At 55.2% G+C, this 18,806-nt stretch overlaps 5 protein-coding genes across 5 annotated transcripts in view; 3 read left to right on the forward strand and 2 right to left on the reverse strand.

Moving 5' to 3' along the window:
* Nucleotides 1-468, reverse strand: part of c16h16orf89 (chromosome 16 C16orf89 homolog) — a 1,917-nt gene extending 1,449 nt beyond the window's left edge. Inside the window, exon 1 of the mRNA XM_068749419.1 lies at nt 291-468. Coding sequence (XP_068605520.1) covers nt 291-468 — 178 coding nt within the window. The remainder of the gene's footprint in view (nt 1-290) is intronic.
* Nucleotides 469-889: 421 nt separating this feature from the next.
* On the forward strand, nt 890-4,431 carry alg1 (ALG1 chitobiosyldiphosphodolichol beta-mannosyltransferase). The gene is made up of 13 exons (XM_068749401.1): nt 890-1,181; nt 1,513-1,587; nt 1,680-1,783; nt 2,129-2,277; nt 2,348-2,437; nt 2,529-2,639; nt 2,702-2,823; nt 2,897-2,935; nt 3,002-3,061; nt 3,130-3,240; nt 3,824-3,938; nt 4,051-4,126; nt 4,189-4,431. The coding sequence occupies exons 1-13, from the start codon at nt 890-892 to the stop codon at nt 4,318-4,320; spliced, it is 1,476 nt and encodes a 491-aa protein (XP_068605502.1). The 3' UTR covers nt 4,321-4,431.
* On the reverse strand, nt 4,319-6,299 carry eef2kmt (eukaryotic elongation factor 2 lysine methyltransferase). Its single transcript, XM_068749416.1, has 8 exons — nt 6,186-6,299; nt 5,747-5,809; nt 5,591-5,671; nt 5,393-5,494; nt 5,152-5,285; nt 4,845-5,080; nt 4,633-4,770; nt 4,319-4,561 (listed from the first exon to the last, which is right to left on the reverse strand). The coding sequence occupies exons 1-8, from the start codon at nt 6,273-6,275 to the stop codon at nt 4,452-4,454; spliced, it is 954 nt and encodes a 317-aa protein (XP_068605517.1). The 5' UTR covers nt 6,276-6,299; the 3' UTR covers nt 4,319-4,451.
* A 2,507-nt stretch (nt 6,300-8,806) lies between these two features.
* On the forward strand, nt 8,807-13,045 carry pigq (phosphatidylinositol glycan anchor biosynthesis, class Q). The gene is made up of 13 exons (XM_068749392.1): nt 8,807-8,959; nt 9,047-9,233; nt 9,369-9,550; nt 9,644-9,840; nt 10,059-10,190; nt 10,266-10,386; nt 10,584-10,710; nt 10,796-10,949; nt 11,172-11,283; nt 11,371-11,451; nt 11,518-11,632; nt 11,912-11,973; nt 12,060-13,045. The coding sequence occupies exons 1-13, from the start codon at nt 8,807-8,809 to the stop codon at nt 12,210-12,212; spliced, it is 1,776 nt and encodes a 591-aa protein (XP_068605493.1). The 3' UTR covers nt 12,213-13,045.
* A 1,614-nt stretch (nt 13,046-14,659) lies between these two features.
* rab40c (RAB40c, member RAS oncogene family) lies at nt 14,660-18,373 on the forward strand. Its single transcript, XM_068749427.1, is given in 6 exon segments — nt 14,660-14,813; nt 16,504-16,564; nt 17,035-17,095; nt 17,172-17,249; nt 17,525-17,747; nt 17,821-18,373. Coding segments are annotated over 6 exon segments (852 nt in total). The 3' UTR covers nt 18,096-18,373.
* The last annotated feature ends 433 nt before the right edge of the window (nt 18,374-18,806 follow it).

Genomic DNA, 18,806 nt, shown 5'->3' on the forward strand with positions numbered 1-18,806 from the left:
GAAAGATCAATGCCTCCATGACCATGCATGTCGGCATCGGACACGAATGATGAGCGAGGTGACTTCTACTCAACACAGAACCGTGTTCAGGGGGGCTAGTCCGGTCCGCCCTGGCTGGATCAGAACCCATCCTCAGTAGAACAGGCTCTCTGGATCAATAACCGCTGACGGTCGTTCCCTTTATTCTATCATTGCCTGATTAGCTACAGCTTCTCTGTGATGGTGCATCTGCCCCCCCCCCCCCCCCCCCCCCCAGCAGGCCCCCCACGCTCAGAGGTTTGGCTACGCACCCTGCAGCAGGAAGAAGCCGACCACCCCGTCCAGGTTGATGTGCTCATGTTGCTGCTCCAGGAAGGACGCGCCCCTCGAGACGCTGGTCAGGACGTCATCGATCACCTCCGCGCGCGACCCGGACACCGCGGCAAACGCAGCGAGCAACGCGGCCAGCTGGCGCCCCGCGGCCCCCATGTCCTCCGTCGGATGATCCCAATCTGGAGGCTCCGGGCAGAGAGGGAGGCAAGGGGAGGAAACAGATGTGACGTCATAACGAAACCCAAAATTCAGATGATAAATATTTTATTCAATCCCAATCCAAATATGTTCGCATAAATCCTTTAAGGGACGTTAAGTGACTTATTTGAAGTTGAAATAAAAACGGTAGAATGTTTAATTGTTTTAAATGTTGTAAATGATCCAATCAGGTGTGTAGACTGGTTTCCACGCCTGATTGGATAATTCATGTCTAACGGATCTACTTGTTTGTCATTGACAGTAGTCATGGCAACGCGTTATCATTATTAGATATATATATGAACGCGTCATGAACTCTGCGCGCCCTTTAAATGTGAGGCTCCGCCTCTTTCTCTGAGCCACGTCATTCCAAACAAACATGGCGTCCTCCGGCGCCAGCGCCGTGTTTGTGGCTGTCTTCGCGCTGGGCGCGGCGCTTCTGCCCGTTTATTATGCGCCGTGTTCCGGTGTCGCTCTCCCGGCGGCGTGCGGGGCCGTTCTGACCGGGCTGGTGGTTCTGTGTCTGCGGGCGCTGCGGCACCGGGACGCGGGGACTGACCGGCGCGTGTGCGTGCTGGTGCTGGGGGACATCGGTCGCAGCCCCCGGATGCAGTATCACGCCCTGTCCCTCAGCGAGCACGGGTATCACGTGACGTTTGTGGGGTTCTTAGGTAAGACTGGCACACGGCTAATAAAACTTTATACAGTTGTCCATACGTTTGCCTGAAATCGGATTAATAAAGTTTTATTGAATGAGTGACCCATTAGAAACACTGCAAGTATTTACCTACTTATAAATACGAGACAGCGCACTGCCCCATATATCATGTGACTCTTGACCACCTGTTCTTGATTGGTCGACGCCCATCATGTGACTCCTGGACCTTTAAAACCTGCCCCAGACTCTGTATCATCTTATGACGTCACTATTCGCCTCATCCGACCGCCTTAAAGGATCTCTTTTTATTTATTTACGCGTTCTGTGAAATGGTGTCGTCCCAGAGAGCAGACCTCATCAAGACGTGCTGAGCCGGGAGACGATCCGGATCGTCCCCATCGCAGACGTCCGAGGCGTTCGTTCGAGGTGGGACGTCCTCCGAGGGTCCGTCGGGGTCCGTCGGGGTTCGGGTTAGCTAGCGCTAAGCTAAAGCGTCGTGTTCTCGTTCCAGTGGGACCCGAGCTCATCAGATACGTGACGAAGGTGATCCTCCAGTTTCTGCAGCTTCTTCTCGTGCTGCTGACGATGGAGACCCAGTCCCAGGTCCTGCTGCAGGTAGAGAACCCGGTCCGCAGGCCGGACCCGCCGTAGAGAACCCGCCGTAGAGAACCCGGTCCGTAGGTCGGACCCGCCGTAGAGAACCCGGTCCGCAGGTCGGACCCGCCGTAGAGAACCCGCCGTAGAGAACCCGGTCCGCAGGTCGGACCCGCCGTAGAGGGCCCGCCGTAGAGAACCCGGTCCGCTTCCTGCTTCATTCCTGACATTCTGAGTGTCGGGTTGCGGCTGAGTTTTAACGACGTTGCCGTGGTGATACTTCACCGACGCCGGGCGGTCTTTCCACCGCCGTTGCCTCGACCCGGCGACCGCTGACGTCTCCTGCTCGGTCTGCTCGTATCCCAGAACCCACCGGGCCTACCCGGCATCGCGGCGGTTTGGCTCGTGCACGTCCTGCGCGGCAGCAGATTCATCATCGACTGGCACAACTACGGCTACACCATCATGGCCCTGAGCCTCGGCCACAGACACCCGGCGGTCCTCCTGGCGAAGTGGTCAGTGCTGTCCCCGGGCCAACCGCCGGGAGCGCGGAAGCTCGTCCTTGACGTGGACGTCCTCTTTCAGGTACGAGCGCGTCTTCGGCCGCCTGGCCTCTCGCAGCCTGTGTGTCACCGAGGCCATGAGGGAGGACCTGCAGAGGAACTGGGGCATCAGGTAGGAGGAGCAGATCCAGATCTCCACCCAACTAGGCCCCGCCCCTCCCCAGAACGCACGCGTGAGTCCGATCGTCTTCCCGTGTCTGCAGGGCGACGACTCTGTACGACAGACCGCCGTCCGTCTTCAGAGAGACGCCGCTGGAGCAGCGTCACGGTCTCTTCCTGAGGCTGGCCGGGATCTGCCCCCAGCTCCAGGGCGGGTGAGAACGTGGAACGTAGAACGTCCGTGAACGATCACCTGACCTGAGCTGTGCTGCTCCAGGTCTGACGAAGACGGGGCGGGGGTAGAGAAGACGCTTTTCTCAGTCCGTGACCTCGCTGATGACGCGGTGGCGTTGAGGGCGGAGCGACCGGCGCTGCTGCTCAGCAGCACCAGCTGGACAGGTGAGAGGGAGGAGCCTGATGATTGGACCGAGCCGTGTCTGTACGTGCCTAACATGCTCCTCCCCCTCCCCAGAGGATGAAGACTTCTCCGTCCTGCTGGAGGCGCTCGAGGGTGAGTCGGGGTGAGACGGGACATTCCTTCGTTGCCATGACGCCTGACCTCGGTCTGTGCCACCAGAGTATGACGGCGTCGTTGAAGGGGGCGCGGCGCTGCCGCCGCTGGTCTGCGTGATCACAGGTAACCTCTGCTCTTCATCACGTCTGGTTCCGGACCGGCGGCGTGACCCAGCTCCTGTGTTCGGGCAGGTAAGGGTCCTCAGAAGGAACACTACAGGAGGCGGATCGACGGCCTGCGTCTAGAACACGTGACCATCTGCACGCCGTGGCTGGAGGCGGAGGACTACCCGCTGTTATTAGGTGAGACCCAGAAACGGGGAGGGCTTCCATCCGGACCCAGACCAGGAGCGATCTGGATCATTGTCAGCTGGTCCCTGATCCAGAATCGGACTAGTTATCCCTGAAGTTAGATGAGATCTAGCCCCCGTCCCAGAACCACGAGGAACCCTTCAAAGGACGAGCTGGGTCACCGCCAGAACCTGATGGATCGATGCTCGATCCGGTCACACCTTTAGAATGACATTTATCAGGATCTGTTCAGAACCTCGACTCATCCTGCAGGAGAACCAACACATAGCAGCAGAAGGTACCAGAACCCAAAGGTCAAGGGTCAGATACTGAATCAGGACCAAACGGGCTTTAAAACTAAGACAAGAACACAGAGTGTGTGTGTGTGTGTGTGTGTGTATATGCGTGCGTGTGTGCGCGTGCGTCTGTGTGTGTGTGTGCGTGTGTGTGCACGTGCGTGTATATGCGTGCGTGTGTGCGCGTGTGCGTGTGTATATGCGTGCGTGTGCGTGCGTGTATATGCGTGCGTGTGTGTATATGCGTGCGTGTGTGTGCGTGTGTGCGCGTGCGTGTGCATGTGCGTGTGCGTGTCCAGGTTCAGCAGATCTGGGCGTCTGTCTCCACACGTCCTCCAGCGGTTTGGACCTGCCCATGAAGGTGGTGGACATGTTCGGCTGCTGCCTGCCCGTCTGTGCCATCCACTTTACCTGGTGAGAGCGCACGTGCACGCGCACGCACACAGGATGCGAGCTCTGCATCGCGCGTTCTTCGGCGAGGACTTGCTCCTCCCCCTCCGTCCCAACGCTGGGATCTCGTCCCCAGTTTGGCCGAGCTGGTGAGACACGAGGAGAACGGCCTGGTCTTCAGGGGGTCCCGGGAGCTCGCGCTGCAGCTGAAGGTGAGCGCCGGTCAGCGGGAGCGTTTCCCAGGGTTCCTCTGACCCGGGTCGTTTGTGTCCAGTCTCTCCTCTCAGAGTTCCCCAGGTCAGAGGGCAGACTGGGTTCCTTCAAGAGGAACCTCCAGGCCAGCAGAGGGCAGCGCTGGGACGACAACTGGAACCAGACCGTTCTGCCGCTGCTCTCGCCTCCCTGACGAGAAGCGGGGCGTGGCACCCGTCCGTGCGCTCGGCGGGTCCTCCTTGCTGCCGAAGCGGGACAGGACTCTGGTCTGGATCCGGATCTTCCTGGTCCATAAAGACTCCGATGGACATTTGTAAATAAACTTTATTCTGATCGTTTGAACAGTTTGATCATTTCTATCGGAGAGTCTCTGCTGTACGGAAACACGCCGGCGACCCCGCCCGGCATCACCTGGTGGCCGACGCCCTCCTTTGCTGTGGGGACAAACATCTGCAGTGAGACGAGAACCTCGGCACCGGGACGGAACCCCGACGACCCGGCTCACCGAGCTGCTGCGTGAAGCCGCTGTAGGTCTCCTGGTTTCTGACGGTGGAGCAGATGAAGACGTCGGGGGACGAAGACCTCAGGATTCGAACCAGCAGCTTCGCCAGGCCGGCGGCCACGCCGGGGTCGTACACCACGTCTGCAGGGCGAGTTCAAAGGCACCCGCTGGTCACTCAACACGCCACGCGGGGTCCTCCAGGAATGAACTCTGACCTGAAGCGATGACCGTCTCGGCCCCGATCCGGCCCAGTTGTCCCTCGGTGGCTGCCGTCCAGTCCAGCCGCTCCACGCCGACCGCAGGAGAGGTCAAGCCGTTCAGCCGGACGTTGCTCCGGAGCGTCTGCAGGACTCTGGGGTGACCGTCGCTGAAGACGAACCTGCCGGGCCTGCAGGAGCGGCAGATGGCGATGCCGGCCAGTCCCACGCCGCTGCCCAGCTCCAGGACCGTCCTGCAGGACGAGAGGACGGAAGTCCTCCGTTCAGCGAGACGGCGGGGGGCCCGGAGGCGGAGCTCGCTTACCTGCCGGCGAAGACCTGCCGGTGATCCAGAGCCCACTCCGCCAGGTAGAGGGCGGCTTCCCAGGTCACCAGGCCGGTCGTCCCCTCCGAGATCAGAGCGGCGTTCTCCAGGAGGCTGACGGCCTCGCCCCCGGGCTGCAGGACCCGACAAGCAAAGGGGGAGGGGCTCTAACTTTAGTCCATCTGACGGCTTCCACGTCGCTAAAGAGGACGAGGTGACGCGAGGAACGCGTTTCTGGTACCAGGAAGTAGCTTTTGTAGAACTCTGCGGCGTCTTCGGCTCCAACGACCTCAGCCAGAGCGTCGTACAGCTCGTCCAGCGGCTCGCAGCCTGCAGCCTCCTGCTGAGGGCAAACAACGCCCAGGGAGCTTCAGTGAGTCCTGGAACCAGCCTGAGCAGCGATGCTACCATTAGCACGGAGGTGATCGACGGAACCGACCCGTCGGATGAGCTCAGAGAGGAACGTCCTCCTGAACCGGGCCGACGGCGGGAACGTCCTGCACACAGGGTGGAGACAGGTCTGCGGAGCGGAACGGGTCCGTTATTGATTACGTCTGACCGGCCGGGACGGTTGAAAGGTTCACTTTATACTTGCGTGTTTCAAGATGTCCAAAATCAGGTCGGATGATTTATTGCTTTCTAGATCTTTTTCTAAAACCTGCGAAGAATGAACAAATCAGTCTTTATGTTGTTTTTATTACTCCCAACGAGCTGAATCTGCTGCATTAGCAGCAGCTAGCGTAGCAGCAGCTAGCGTAGCAGCAGCTAGCGTAGCAGCAGCTAGCGTAGCAGCAGCTAACGTAGCAGCAGCTAGCGTAGCAGCAGCTAGCGTAGCAGCAGCTAGCGTAGCAGCAGCTAGCGTAGCAGCAGCTAGCGTAGCAGCAGCTAGCGTAGCAGCAGCTAGCGTAGCAGCGTCTCGAGCCGGACACACGGCTCTGCTGCACGCCGGTCCGTCCCAGCTGGTGGCCGCTGAGAGCAGCGTCGGGCCGTCGTTAAATGGAGACCTTGTGAAAAGCTCTTCCGGTCTCACTCACCGTCCACGGAAACGCCGCCAGACGTCTCATAACGAAGAAGCAGGCCTGAAAGCCCCGTAAAGTATCCGCTTTGGAGGCGTCGCTGTCCATCTTCAGCGTGCCTTTGGCTACTTCCTGTTTACCCACAATGCCTCGCGAGAACTTGCCTTCTTGCTTTTCCGCTGATGACGTTACTGCATTTTTACCAACAACGTAAAAACTGCCGAACCGGATGTGGATGTTTTCAGTTCAAATAAGCACCCGTTTCAGATACAACGTGGACGGTTTGCATATGTTTGAATCTTTGTTTAATATTCATCCCACGCAGTGGTTGGTGGAACAAACACATTCAACGGTTAATGGAGGACAGTAAAAATGTTTATGCAAATATATTAGTTTAGCGTCTTTTAAAATATACTAGGTATTAATTTAAATCCGTTCTAATTCCTTCTGCCACGTTTTTTAAACCTTAGACCGTCAGAATAATGTAATTTCATCCCGCTCTTTTCTTGCTGTGTCACTGCGGGTGCAGATAAATCTCTTTACAGTTGGTAAACTCCTCTTTCACCAACAGACAGGAACGAGCTGTTTACGGGTGAGACACAAGTTTATTACAATATTGTTAGATTAGTAGTAGTGGTAAATATTTGTTTACAATCGGAGTTCTCGTGATTGCAGGGTATCAGTGGAACTAACTGTTAATAAAGTACACATTTAATTTAATTATAAGAAAATTTTGAATTCTTGAAAAAATAAGTGGGTTCAGTCACAAAATTATAAAATATACATGCCAAACTAATTTATTAATGCAAAATAAAGATATTCCTAATCTCGTTGTATATCCACTATGCAATGACAATAAAGGCTTACTTTATATATAAAACAACAAAACTGTGCAAACACTTTTCTGAATCTTTCTTTTCTTTTTAAATATTTTATTGAACCAGTGAAAATAAAAACTCTAAATGAGGATAACATAAGTATAGGAAAAAAAAGGTGCCAAAATCGTGGGGATATATAAATACAAGAGCAAAAACAAACAAACAACAACTTACGTTCAAATACATTACAAATAAGGCATTTTAAATTCAAATATAGGAGCAGTAATGCAGCAGAATTAAAATAATAAATACGTTTTTATTTCTATTGCAGTTTTGTTTTGTTTTCTAATTTTTCAATTAGAAATATTTTCAATGCAAACATATTAAATTCGTTTGTAAATCCAGAAAGAGGGCTTATTATTTCTCCATTGGCACAGTGAATATGATATTTACCCACCAATAAACTTACGTTGATGATATGATATCTGTAACGGATGTTGAATCACTTTTTATCGCTTCTGTTTCTACGGTCGCGTTAAAAAGGAACCAAAATACAGTGAGCGTGTTTCTCGCCGGCGTCTTTTATGTACCGGACTGACAACAAACAATATGGCGCCGCTCGCTACTGCGCTAAACTCCGCCTGACGGATCTCAATGGAAGGCGACACGTCGCGTCTCTGTTAAAGAAGGTAGAATTATTATCATTATTACGCTACTATTATTTTATAGTCCGACTAGTTACACCGATGAACGCTGATACTCGGTGACGTAGCTTCAATCGATTTAAATAAAAATCTGATTTCCAGCACTTTTAGTTTTGAACGCGACGTTGGAAGCTTGTGGGCGGGGCCAACGTCGCGTTATAATCTATATCGCGTTTCAGGTTTCCGTCGTGTTGTGTCGTGGTTTGCTCGTCGCTCATCCGGTTGCCTCGGGCTTTAAATGTTGCCACAACAAAGTCAATATCTGAAGGACGGAAGAGGTCAAGCGTTCAGCGCCCACGTGATCCGGTTACACACAGAAAACGTTCGGTCATAGCTCTCTACGGATATTATCACCTCCATGTTTGTTTGCCAGATTATTCAAGAATTATTGTGAAACATATCTTTTAACTCACAAACGGCCAAATGCATGTTTAAAGCAATAACTTTACTGACCAATAAAAATCCAGCTAATGATTCCTATTATTAAAGTCACCGCCGGGGTCTTAATGTTCCTGCTTTGTGTGAGTCCGTTTCCTTCATCTGAGATTCTAATGGCCAGATCGTCTCTGGTTCACCGTCCATTGGACTCAGTGAAGCCTTTGAGGACGTCCGGTTCCCTTTCATCTTGTCCCGTCCATCGGACTCAGTGAAGCCTTTGAGGACGTCCGGTTCCCTTTCATCTTGTCCCGTGGTCTTTGAGCTCCCCTCTCTGGTTTAACGTCTGGCGAGGACGTCCGGTTCCCTTTCATCTTGTCCCGTCCATCGGACTCAGTGAAGCCTTTGAGGACGTCCGGTTCCCTTTCATCTTGTCCCGTGGTCTTTGAGCTCCCCTCTCTGGTTTAACGTCTGGCGAGGACGTCCGGTTCCCTTTCATCTTGTCCCGTCCATCGGACTCAGTGAAGCCTTTGAGGACGTCCGGTTCCCTTTCATCTTGTCCCGTGGTCTTTGAGCTCCCCTCTCTGGTTTAACGTCTGGCGAGGACGTCCGGTTCCCTTTCATCTTGTCCCGTCCATCGGACTCAGTGAAGCCTTTGAGGACGTCCGGTTCCCTTTCATCTTGTCCCGTGGTGTTTTACTAGGTCGTCGGCGCTGCTGGAGGCTGACCCTGAGCGGACGCCATGGTGCTGAAGGTCTTCTTCCCTCAGTGCTGCAACAGGGCGGACAGCGGCCTGCTGGTCGGCCGCTGGATCCCCGCCCATGACTCGGCGGTGGTGTTGGCCGTCATCCATTACCCGTTCATCCCCGGACAGGTCAAGCAGTACATCCAACAGGTCTCTGCATCTGCATTTCTCTTGGTCTCTGTGAGTCCTGATTGATCGACGTCTTCATCAGCTCCTCCTCCTCCTCCGAACATCCAGATGCAGGCCCGGAGCCTGGTGGAGCTCTCGGTTCTGGGCTCCTGGAGTTTACCCAAAGAGGACCAGGAGGGCATGGAGAGCTTCCTGCGGGACCTCAGCACCGTCTTCCCGCAGCAGCGCTGGCTGCAGGTCAGGCGTGAGGTGGGAAAGATGGGATTCACCTGCCAGGTCCTGGACCAGGATCAGAGTGAGACCCGCCCCCTGACTCGGGCAGCTTCTCCGGAGCCTGTTTCACGCGGCGCATCGGAGTCGGGCCGGATTTCAAGCGTTTTGCTTCAGTTTCCCTTTTTTAACCCGTCAAGAACATGAATTTACCTTTCAGACGGAAGAGCGGATCGGCAGCAGACTGAGGAAAAGAACAAGCGGCTTGAGGTGGCAGGCGAGGAAGACGAGGAGGAGAAGGTGATCTTCATCCACTACGAGCAGAGGAAGGTCATGCTGTCACAACTCCACCCCGTCGAGGTTCCTGATGCTGAAGCCGGTCCCTCCTCCGAGCTGAGACAGGTACGAGAGGGACTTTGGTTCCGTCCACTCCACGAGGCACCAGGGTTCAGTCCCGGAGTGAACAGAACCCGAACCCGACCCGCTCTGGTCCAGGTGTTCCAGACGGTGGCCCGCAGCCGGCCTCTGTTCGTCCTGGACAAGTACGACGACGGGCCCCTGAAGTCGACCCACTGGCAGTCGGAGGGTCGGGAGGCCAGCATCATCGTGGAGCTGCTGAAGCAGGCCTCCGTCCCGCTCTGCCTGCTCCTCAGCTGGCTGCTCTCCGTGTGGACCTGGATCCGGAAGGTCCGGTGAGACACGTTCCACCTGTTCCCACTCAGTTCTAGGAAGAACCTCTCAGGCCTTCGGCGCCATCTCCAAAGACGCTGAAAGATTCGCTGGATTTTAATGCTGCTGACGGACGGACGGAGGGACGGGCGGAGGGACGGCGCCCTAACCTCATTGGACGGCATTAAGAGGCTCGGTTTAGCAGGCCGATGTCCCTGATTGTCTTGCGTTTCCTCTTTAGGGTCTTCAGCTGTGTCCCGCTGCGCTTCCTGCTCAGCAAACTGTCCACCTGCGACCAGCTCAGCTACAGAACCGAACACCTGAAGACGCTGAGCTCCGCCCAGCCGGCCGCCGGACACCGGCCGTTCATGAGGTGATGTCAGCTCGCCGGGGGGGCGGTTTCCCTGGAGATCTCGTCCGGGTGACGATGTCCCTCCCGTCCCTGCAGGAAGGCCAACGTGCTGGTGTCGGTCCTGCTGGACGTGTCCCTCGGCCTGCTGCTCGTCTGGTGGCTCTACAGAGACGACCACATCGCCATGTTGGCCGGCGCGCTGCTGCCGGCGGCCGACGTGAGGCTCGGCCTGAAGGCCGATGTTTCAGTTCATTCTCATTTGCAACGATGACGAAGACGTTTGTGTGATTCCCGGCTGACGGTTCCGGTACCGACAGACAGCAGCCCGTTCTGTGTCTGTCGGGCCTCGCTGCTCTTTGAACCCCTCCCGTGAGCGCTTGGAATGTCCTGAGCGGCGCTTCCTGTCCTCCTCAGCACGTCTCGAAGGAGCTGCAGGAGCTGCTGCAGTGGCTGATGGGAGCTCCTGCTGGGCTGAAGATGAACCGGGCTCTGGACCAGGTCCTGGGTCGCTTCTTCCTGTACCACATTCACCTCTGGATCAGTGAGTCGCAGCGTAAACCACGCATTGTGTCGCTCTGGTGCCCCCTGGAGGCTGTGAAGGCTAACTGCACCCCCGCGTGTTGCAGGCTACATCCACCTCATGTCTCCGTTCGTCGAGCGGATCCTGTGGTACGGGGGCCTGTCGGCCTGCCTGGGCCTGACCTTTGCCCTCTCGCTGCTCTCTGACATGGTCGCCCTGCTGACCTTCCACATCTACTGCTTCTACGTCTACGGCGCCAGGTGAGGCCGGCCTCTTTGAGACCGGGGGGGGGGGGGGGGGCTGTAGATCTGTGGCGACGTAGGAAGAGAGATGACTAAATAATGCATCTGTTCTAAAGTTAGCATGAAGCTCCGGCTGCGGCGTCAGGTTAGCTTACCAAACCTGACGCCGCTGTAGAAAGCTCTCTGGGGCAGCGGGGGGACCACTACTCCCTAAAACGCCTCCTCCTGCTCCTCTGCCAGGCTCTACTGCCTGAAGGTCTACGGCCTCTCGTCCCTCTGGAGGCTCTTTAGAGGGAAGAAGTGGAACGTCCTGCGGCAGCGGGTGGACTCCTGCTCCTACGACCTGGACCAGGTGAGGCCCGGACGCACGCGCCTCCTCCTCCTCCTCCTCCTCCTCCTCGCTGAGATGCAGGTGTTCACCGTGCTCGTGCTTCTGCAGCTGTTCATTGGGATGCTGCTGTTCACCATCCTGCTGTTCCTGCTGCCCACCACGGCGCTCTACTACCTGGTGTTCACGCTGGTGAGATGAATGCGTTAACGAACCCGTCTCGGAGCCCGGCTGTGTGACTGACGCCGTCTCCTGTAGCTCCGCCTGCTGGTGGTGCTGCTCCAGGGCGTCCTCCACCTCAGCGTGGACCTCATCAACTCCTTCCCTCTGTTCGCCGTCGCCCTCCGAGTCTGTCGCTCCTACAGGCTGGCAGGTGCGTCGCCTTGACTTTCATTTTGAGACGCAACGCTGCTGGAGCTACACAAAACGACACACACACACACCGTGGTTTTGTGTAGCTGTCATTTGCAGCTTGGTTTTAGGGCGTCGTCGTGAGACTGACGCAGGTTAGCACAGCGTTCTGTTGTCCCACGTTTTAAAAGCTCATGAACGCAGCAAAGGACAGCTTCTTAGTGCTACTGCTAGCATGCTGGCTAGCACAGACGCAGAGCCTTATTGGGCTGATGATGACTTACCCTCCTCTTCTTCACAGAGGGGGTGAAGTTCAGGGTGCTGAGCGAGGAGCCTGGGACGGCGCTTCACCTGCTGATGGAGGTGAGACGTTCCTAAAAAAACGTGACATCATCGCGCTTGGAGCCAATTGAGAATCTACAGTTTATTCTTTGCGTTTGCTTCCTCAGATTAACCCTCTGCAGTCCAGCTCGGTGGTCCAGACCTACCGCATCCCGACCTACAGCTGCTACCCCAAAGACTCCTGGGGGGCCCTGCTCAAGAAACTGTTCGTCGGGGAGTTGATTTACCCCTGGAGGCACAAAACCACCAAGACTGACTAAAGTAGAGCAAAAGGACGGGGAGGAATGTGAATCGCGTATGGAGGTGTGATCGGTTATTTTCTGTTCAGGAAGAACAATAAACCCGCGCGTGTTCACTTCCTGCTGCTTTCTCGACCTGGGATCATAAACTAACCTTCAAAACAGGAACAAAATAATTAATCGTGAGTTTTATGAAGGAAAACATTCTTCCCTCTTGTTGACAGTCGCTCTGTTTTTACCCATTAGTTTGAATGCTTGGTTTGAGCATTATTTTACCTCCACTTTCCCCTAAATGTTGGTGAGACCGGTAAAGACGCGTGAATAAAGCGTGCTAGAGTTCACAGACTCGGTGGGTGGAGAGTTAAACGTTCCCTCGGGGCTCATTCCATCGCCGTGGAAGCGTGCGTTAGGAGTTACAGACATTAGACGTGTATAACAAATCAGCTAACTGGTTTTCATGTTATTTCAAAATGCAATGCTTATTTTAACCTTGAATGAATTGAGTCCAGCTTAATGATTTAGTTATTCTGTATTTTCCTGTTTCCTCTGAACTGAGGAAACGCTGATGTGCTGCTCAGTCCCTTTTTTAATTCTATTTTACATGCTAATTCGTGTATTTTTTTATTTAACTGTTTTCTTTCTTTAGTAAATCAGCCTGAACCAGCCGTCTGAGGGGATTAGGGTTCGGTGTTTATGCTAAGCTAGGCTAAGGATGGCCCCTCGGTGCTGGACGCGTGATTTACCAGATGTTTAATAGAAATAATAATGCCCGACTCTAAATAATAAACTTAACCCTTTATCACAATCTGTTTAACTGCTCTACATGTTCCATTGCAATCAATAAAATGTACACATTAAACGTATCGATGTCTCATCTATTCCTGAAAAATGAATTCTATAGAATGATTGTGTTTTATGATTAGTCATTGTGGATGCTTGATTATCTTACTGAGGTAATATGATCCATACTTGCCCTCTTTAAGTATCTCAGTGGTGCTGAGGCTGCTTGATTCATTTCTTGGCATTTATTCTGAGAATATGGATTTTGATTGATCAAATCTAAATGAGGGACGAGTCGTGACGTCACACGAAAGGGTTTTTACTCCTGGTTGAACGCCACACAATCAGAGCATCGTTTAGGATTTCTCACTGCAATCAAACTACGGAAAGAGGAATAAACAGCTCGATTTTTATTCTCCTTCAGAACTGTTCCACTAGAAAGAAGAACGTCCAGAAATGTAGTCTCTGAATTCCTCCTTTCATCTCATGTCCAAGCAGCCGCATCAGGACAAGCTGGAGGACGAGCAGCAGTGCGGCACTAGAGGAAGCGTGGCGAGATATTATTAAACTCTTTCTCCTTTTCTGTACACCCGAAAAGATGCCGCTTCTGAGAGCGATCATTTCCACGTTGAGTGGAACTCGCGTGTCCGAGCTCCGGTTTGATGCCGTTAGGTCACGTGATCCATGTCTTTGGCTTTGTTCTGAATGTTTCCAGCAACAAATGACTCATCTTTGTTCACCATCTGCGCGTTGTTGACAACAGACTTTGATGGGCGTTGTGCTAAGCCAATGGACGCCGCTCGCTACGTCACTGCGTGGCCTGCGACCAATCGCTGCATCGAAAGGCGGGGCTCTGCGCCAGAGGGCGGGAACAGAGCGGCCGATCTGTCAGCGTTGTTGTGCGGCGCTGAGGAGCCGCGGCTGCGGTCGTGCGTAAATGGAACAGTCACGGACTGAGATTACGGAGTTGAGCTGGATTTAAACTCCCGCCGCGGATATCAGCGTCTTCCGTTACGGGAAACGGTGATCCCGTGCGAAGAGAGACCTTCAGGGGGCCGGAAAGTAACCGGACATCGGTGGAAGTTCAGCTCCGGGCTACGTGGCTAAGTTAGCATTTAGCTCGCCGTGGAAGCTGCTGTTAGAGGGTGACGTAGCGTTTTATGCGTGCGCGTGGAATGACGCGTGGGTCGTGGAAGTGTCTTCTAGTGACGGTTAGCAAGTGATGCTAGCTGAGCTAGCTGGCCAGCTTGTTGTTCCCTTGCTAGTTTTGCTCGGACTGGCTGTTTTTATCGATCGCATCATCCGGTTACGTCATTATAGCCGTTCGCTGATAAGCCTGGTTCTGTAGCCTGGTTCTGTAGCCTGGTTCTGTAGCCTGGTTCTGTAGCCTACACAGAGGTTCGGCACCGAGCTACGAGCCTTGGTTTGTACTGGAAGGCCGTGCTCCCGGGCTTTGACGTGGGACATTCGGCTCCTCTAAGGTGACCTGTCAGTCAAAAATCAGGGACAGAACCAGCTCCGCGTCTTATCTCGGCCTTTAGAGATGAGCGCGTTTTGGCTTCTGCCTCATCCAACAATGACGTTTACTCCGGACTCCGCTTCGCGCCCTTCGTTTGAGTTTTTAGGAGCATTAATGGCGTAATAAACGCAGAGAGGTCTTGTGAGGACGCACACACGTTTGGGCCCGGATGTGAGGCGGGATGGGCAGCCAGGGCAGCCCGGTGAAGAGCTACGACTACCTGCTCAAGTTCCTCCTGGTTGGAGACAGCGACGTGGGCAAAGGGGAGATCCTGGACAGCCTGCAGGACGGCTCCGCCGAGTCCCCCTACGCCTACAGCAGCGGTGAGTGTCCCTGGGATGATGATGATGATGATGATGATGAGGATGATGATGATGATGATGCTTGCTCACCACAACGAGCTCAGAGGACGCTCCTCAGCCGGAGGCCGGGAGGAGGGGCTAAATATTTCATGAGTAGGAAATCGGGACAGAAGGGCGTCCTCAGGCGCTGATCGGGTCCACCCCTCGGTGATCAGTGCTGTTTAACGGTGACCGATCAATCACCAGAAGCGTTCTGATCCCTTCTGATCTGTTGTTACGGTGCCGGTGTCGGTCCATATCCCTGCGATCAATCAAGTTTATTGAAAGGTTCTGAAAACCAGACAAACGTTTCTGTGTTGATCTGGATCCACCGACGAGGTTTTAGATCCGACGGTGGCTTGATGTTTGCCAGCCGCCGCCGCCGCCGGCCCCGGGGGGGGGTGAGCTCGATTAAGGGGCAGAGGCCGGTCCCTGCAGATGGACCTTTGTACAGGTGTCGTATGTTCCTCTAGGCCGCAGCGACACGCCGGCGTTGGCTCGCATTCCGCCGCCGTTTGAGCCGGTTGAGTTCACGCGAGCTAGCGCGTGCTCAGAGCTCGCCAGGAGAGGTCCGAATGAACCCGTGGACGAACCGGGTGCAGACATCACTTCATTTTGTGTCTAAGAGCACAAAGACGGCCAGGATGGAAGCGCAGCGATCAGCTATTGATTATCTGGGAGGGAGCGCAGCGATCAGCTATTGATTATCTGGGAGGGAGCGCAGTGATCAGCTATTGATTATCTGGGAGGGAGCGCAGCGATCAGCTATTGATTATCTGGGAGGAAGCGCAGCGATCAGCTATTGATTATCTGGGAGGAAGCGCAGCGATCAGCTATTGATTATCTGGGAGGGAGCGCAGCGATCAGCTATTGATTATCTGGGAGGGAGCGCAGTGATCAGCTATTGATTATCTGGGAGGGAGCGCAGCGATCAGCTATTGATTATCTGGGAGGGAGCGCAGCGATCAGCTATTGATTATCTGGGAGGGAGCGCAGCGATCAGCTATTGATTATCTGGGAGGGAGCGCAGCGATCAGCTATTGATTATCTGGGAGGAAGCGCAGCGATCAGCTATTGATTATCTGGGAGGGAGCGCAGCGATCAGCTATTGATTATCTGGGAGGGAGCGCAGCGATCAGCTATTGATTATCTGGGAGGGAGCGCAGCGATCAGCTATTGATTATCTGGGAGGAAGCGCAGCGATCAGCTATTGATTATCTGGGAGGGAGCGCAGCGATCAGCTATTGATTATCTGGGAGGGAGCGCAGCGATCAGCTATTGATTATCTGGGAGGGAGCGCAGCGATCAGCTATTGATTATCTGGGAGGGAGCGCTCCCTCAGCACTCGGGCCGGGGCGAGGGGGGCGGGTCTTCTTCTGACCACCGCGCTAATCCAGAAGCTAAAGACGCTCCAGTGTGTTCTCACACCAACCCAACCGTGACGTAGTCCTGCCTTCAAATGCAATTCCTTCTGTTTCCATGGTTACAAGTCGGACTCAGACTGAGGCGGTGCTTATCTTTAGGGGCGGGGGTGGAAGCGCCATGTCCCCCGGTGCCGCCGGGAGGTCCTGATGAGTGTTGTGGGTTTAGCTTGATGCGTCTGTCTGCCTCACGCCGGCCTCTGTTTGCCCCCCCTGTTTGCCCCCCCCCCCCGTTTGCCCCCTCTGTCCAGGTATCGACTATAAAACCACCACCATCCTGCTGGACGGGCGGCGAGTGAAGCTGGAGCTGTGGTAAGATCCGCCTCAGCGCGTTCGCCCTGCATGCGGGTCCATGCGGGTCCATGCGGGTCCATGCGGGTCCATGCGGGTCCAAACTGCTCTGACGCTGAACCGGGTCTGCCGGTTCCCCTTGAGTCCGGCTCGCATTCACACGGAGTGTTTACCAGACAGGAAAGGGAACACATCCTCCAGGGCGCGCTATCCCGGCGGTGGTGGATGACATCGTCCCGTCTCCAGGGGCGTGGCGGCACGCCCCTCTATCTCCCTCCCCTCTTCCCGTCCCGCGGGACAGGAAGTACAAATAACGCAAACTAGCTCTTAAGTCGAGTTCATCCGTCCGCCCCAAATACCGAAAATAGCGATGTTAAAAATAAATGTGTGTTTCCAGGCAGGTTTCTCCTCCTGAGCCGGTCCAGAAAGCTTTTATCCGTGGCCTCCGGCGGTTTGACGTTAACCTGTGTGTCTTTTGGCTCCGCCTCCAGGGACACGTCGGGTCAGGGGAGGTTCTGCACCATCTTCCGTTCATATTCCCGCGGCGCTCAGGTGAGGGTTGGATCGGTCGGCTGGACTGAAGCCGCCGGTTCTGGGACAAAGCGGCTCAGCTGGTTTCTGTCCTCAGGGGATCCTGCTGGTCTATGACATCACCAACCGCTGGTCCTTCGACGGGATCGACCGCTGGATCAGGGAGATCGACGAGGTGAGTCCGGCCTGAGGCTGGAGCAGCTTCCTGTGTCCCTTTCAAGTCTCCCGCGTTAATGACAGCCGTTGCCATGGTTTCAGAGGGGATGACGGAAATCTGTTTGGACGTCTGTCTGAGTGGTGGGCGTGTCCTCTGGGGGAAAACGAGGGAGAAACGGCCCTGAAACGATGCATGTCGTTCCGTTAGCTTGACGTTAGCATAAAGGAGGCGCAGGCAGAGACGAGCAGGGGCTGCGTGAACTGTCCCCCCTCCCTTCCTTCCTCCCGTCCCAGCATGCACCGGGGGTTCCTCGCATCCTGGTTGGGAACCGCCTCCACCTGGCCTTCAAGCGGCAGGTTCCCACCGAGCAGGCGAGGGCGTACGCCGAGAAGAACGCCATGACCTTCTTCGAGGTCAGCCCCCTGTGCAACTTCAACGTGATCGAGTCGTTCACGGAGCTGTCCCGCATCGTCCTCATGAGGCACGGCATGGAGAAGTTCTGGAGGCCCAACAGAGGTGAGTGGGGGGGCGGGGCGGGGGCGGGGCTGAGCCGCAGTCGGCTGACGGCTGGCCGTCTCCTCCCCCTCAGTGTTCAGCCTGCAGGACCTCTGCTGCAGGGCCATCGTGTCCTGCACGCCGGTCCACCTCATCGACAAGCTCCCGCTGCCCGTCGCCATCAAGTCCCACCTCAAGTCCTTCTCCATGGCCAACGGCATGAACGCCGTCATGATGCACGGGCGCTCTTACTCGCTCGCCAACCCCGCCGGCGGCTCCAAAGGCAACAGCCTGAAGCGTTCCAAGTCCATCCGGCCGCCACAGAGCCCGCCGCAGAACTGCAGCCGCAGCAACTGCAAGATCTCCTAGTCGGCGTGGGTCAGGTGGGGCGCCGGCGCCGGGGCTGGACAGGTGGACGGGATCATATTACAGAGAATGGGAGGAGCTTGAGACGGGTCACAGCGGACCTGTCCGATACCGTGCAGGAAGTACTTACGCCGCGTGACGCTCGACCGTCCTCGACGTCGGATCAGAACCTGCACTCGTTCCTGTTTTAATGAGCCGGTAACCATGGAGACAGGAGGAAGCCGTCAGTTCTGATCTGTTTTTACTCGCTTTGATTCGAGCAGATGAGAAGGATCCTACCGACCCGGAACCTGGACCGGATCGCCGGGGGGGGGGGGGGGGGGGCGATGCTTGTTACCATGGATACCACCCGTGCTTCTGGGGGTTGTAGTCATGTACTTCCCTGCCACCTCCTCCTCGTTTACCTCTCTGTCCAACACCCAGAACTTGTACAAGTACTACACAAACGTGTTTCCAGCTCCCTGTATTTGTTTGTTGTATCCAGGCAGTGGCAGATGTCAATATTAAGTACTAGTGACGGATACTTGAGTATTACGTTGTGTTTTTGACGCTAGCGGCTGAGACCGGCTGTTCTTTGTTTCCATGGATGCGTCTGCTCTTCGTGAGTCACACGACGGGGAACGATCCTGTAGAGCCGGACGCCGAACGGGTGCAGCGGCACGCACAAAACGCACACTTCCTGTTTGTCAGTGGTCACTGGTTCCCCGTCCCGTC

This window comes from Brachionichthys hirsutus, chromosome 16 (assembly GCF_040956055.1).
Source record: "Brachionichthys hirsutus isolate HB-005 chromosome 16, CSIRO-AGI_Bhir_v1, whole genome shotgun sequence".
Taxonomy (NCBI): Eukaryota; Metazoa; Chordata; class Actinopteri; order Lophiiformes; family Brachionichthyidae; genus Brachionichthys; species Brachionichthys hirsutus.

Coding starts and splice junctions, on each gene's coding strand:
- alg1 (XM_068749401.1), top strand. CDS start 890: ATGGCGTCCTCCGGCGCCAGCGCCGTGTTTGTGGCTGTCTTCGCGCTG. Junction 2,278..2,347: donor GCGGTCCTCCTGGCGAAGTG/GTCAGTGCTGTC, acceptor GTCCTCTTTCAG/GTACGAGCGCGTCTTCGGCC. Junction 2,438..2,528: donor CAGAGGAACTGGGGCATCAG/GTAGGAGGAGCA, acceptor CCGTGTCTGCAG/GGCGACGACTCTGTACGACA.
- eef2kmt (XM_068749416.1), bottom strand. CDS start 6,275: ATGGACAGCGACGCCTCCAAAGCGGATACTTTACGGGGCTTTCAGGCC. Junction 5,495..5,590: donor TCTCTGAGCTCATCCGACGG/GTCGGTTCCGTC, acceptor GTTTGCCCTCAG/CAGGAGGCTGCAGGCTGCGA. Junction 4,562..4,632: donor CGGCTTCACGCAGCAGCTCG/GTGAGCCGGGTC, acceptor TTGTCCCCACAG/CAAAGGAGGGCGTCGGCCAC.
- pigq (XM_068749392.1), top strand. CDS start 8,807: ATGGTGCTGAAGGTCTTCTTCCCTCAGTGCTGCAACAGGGCGGACAGC. Junction 11,284..11,370: donor GCTCCTACGACCTGGACCAG/GTGAGGCCCGGA, acceptor GTGCTTCTGCAG/CTGTTCATTGGGATGCTGCT. Junction 11,452..11,517: donor ACTACCTGGTGTTCACGCTG/GTGAGATGAATG, acceptor CGTCTCCTGTAG/CTCCGCCTGCTGGTGGTGCT.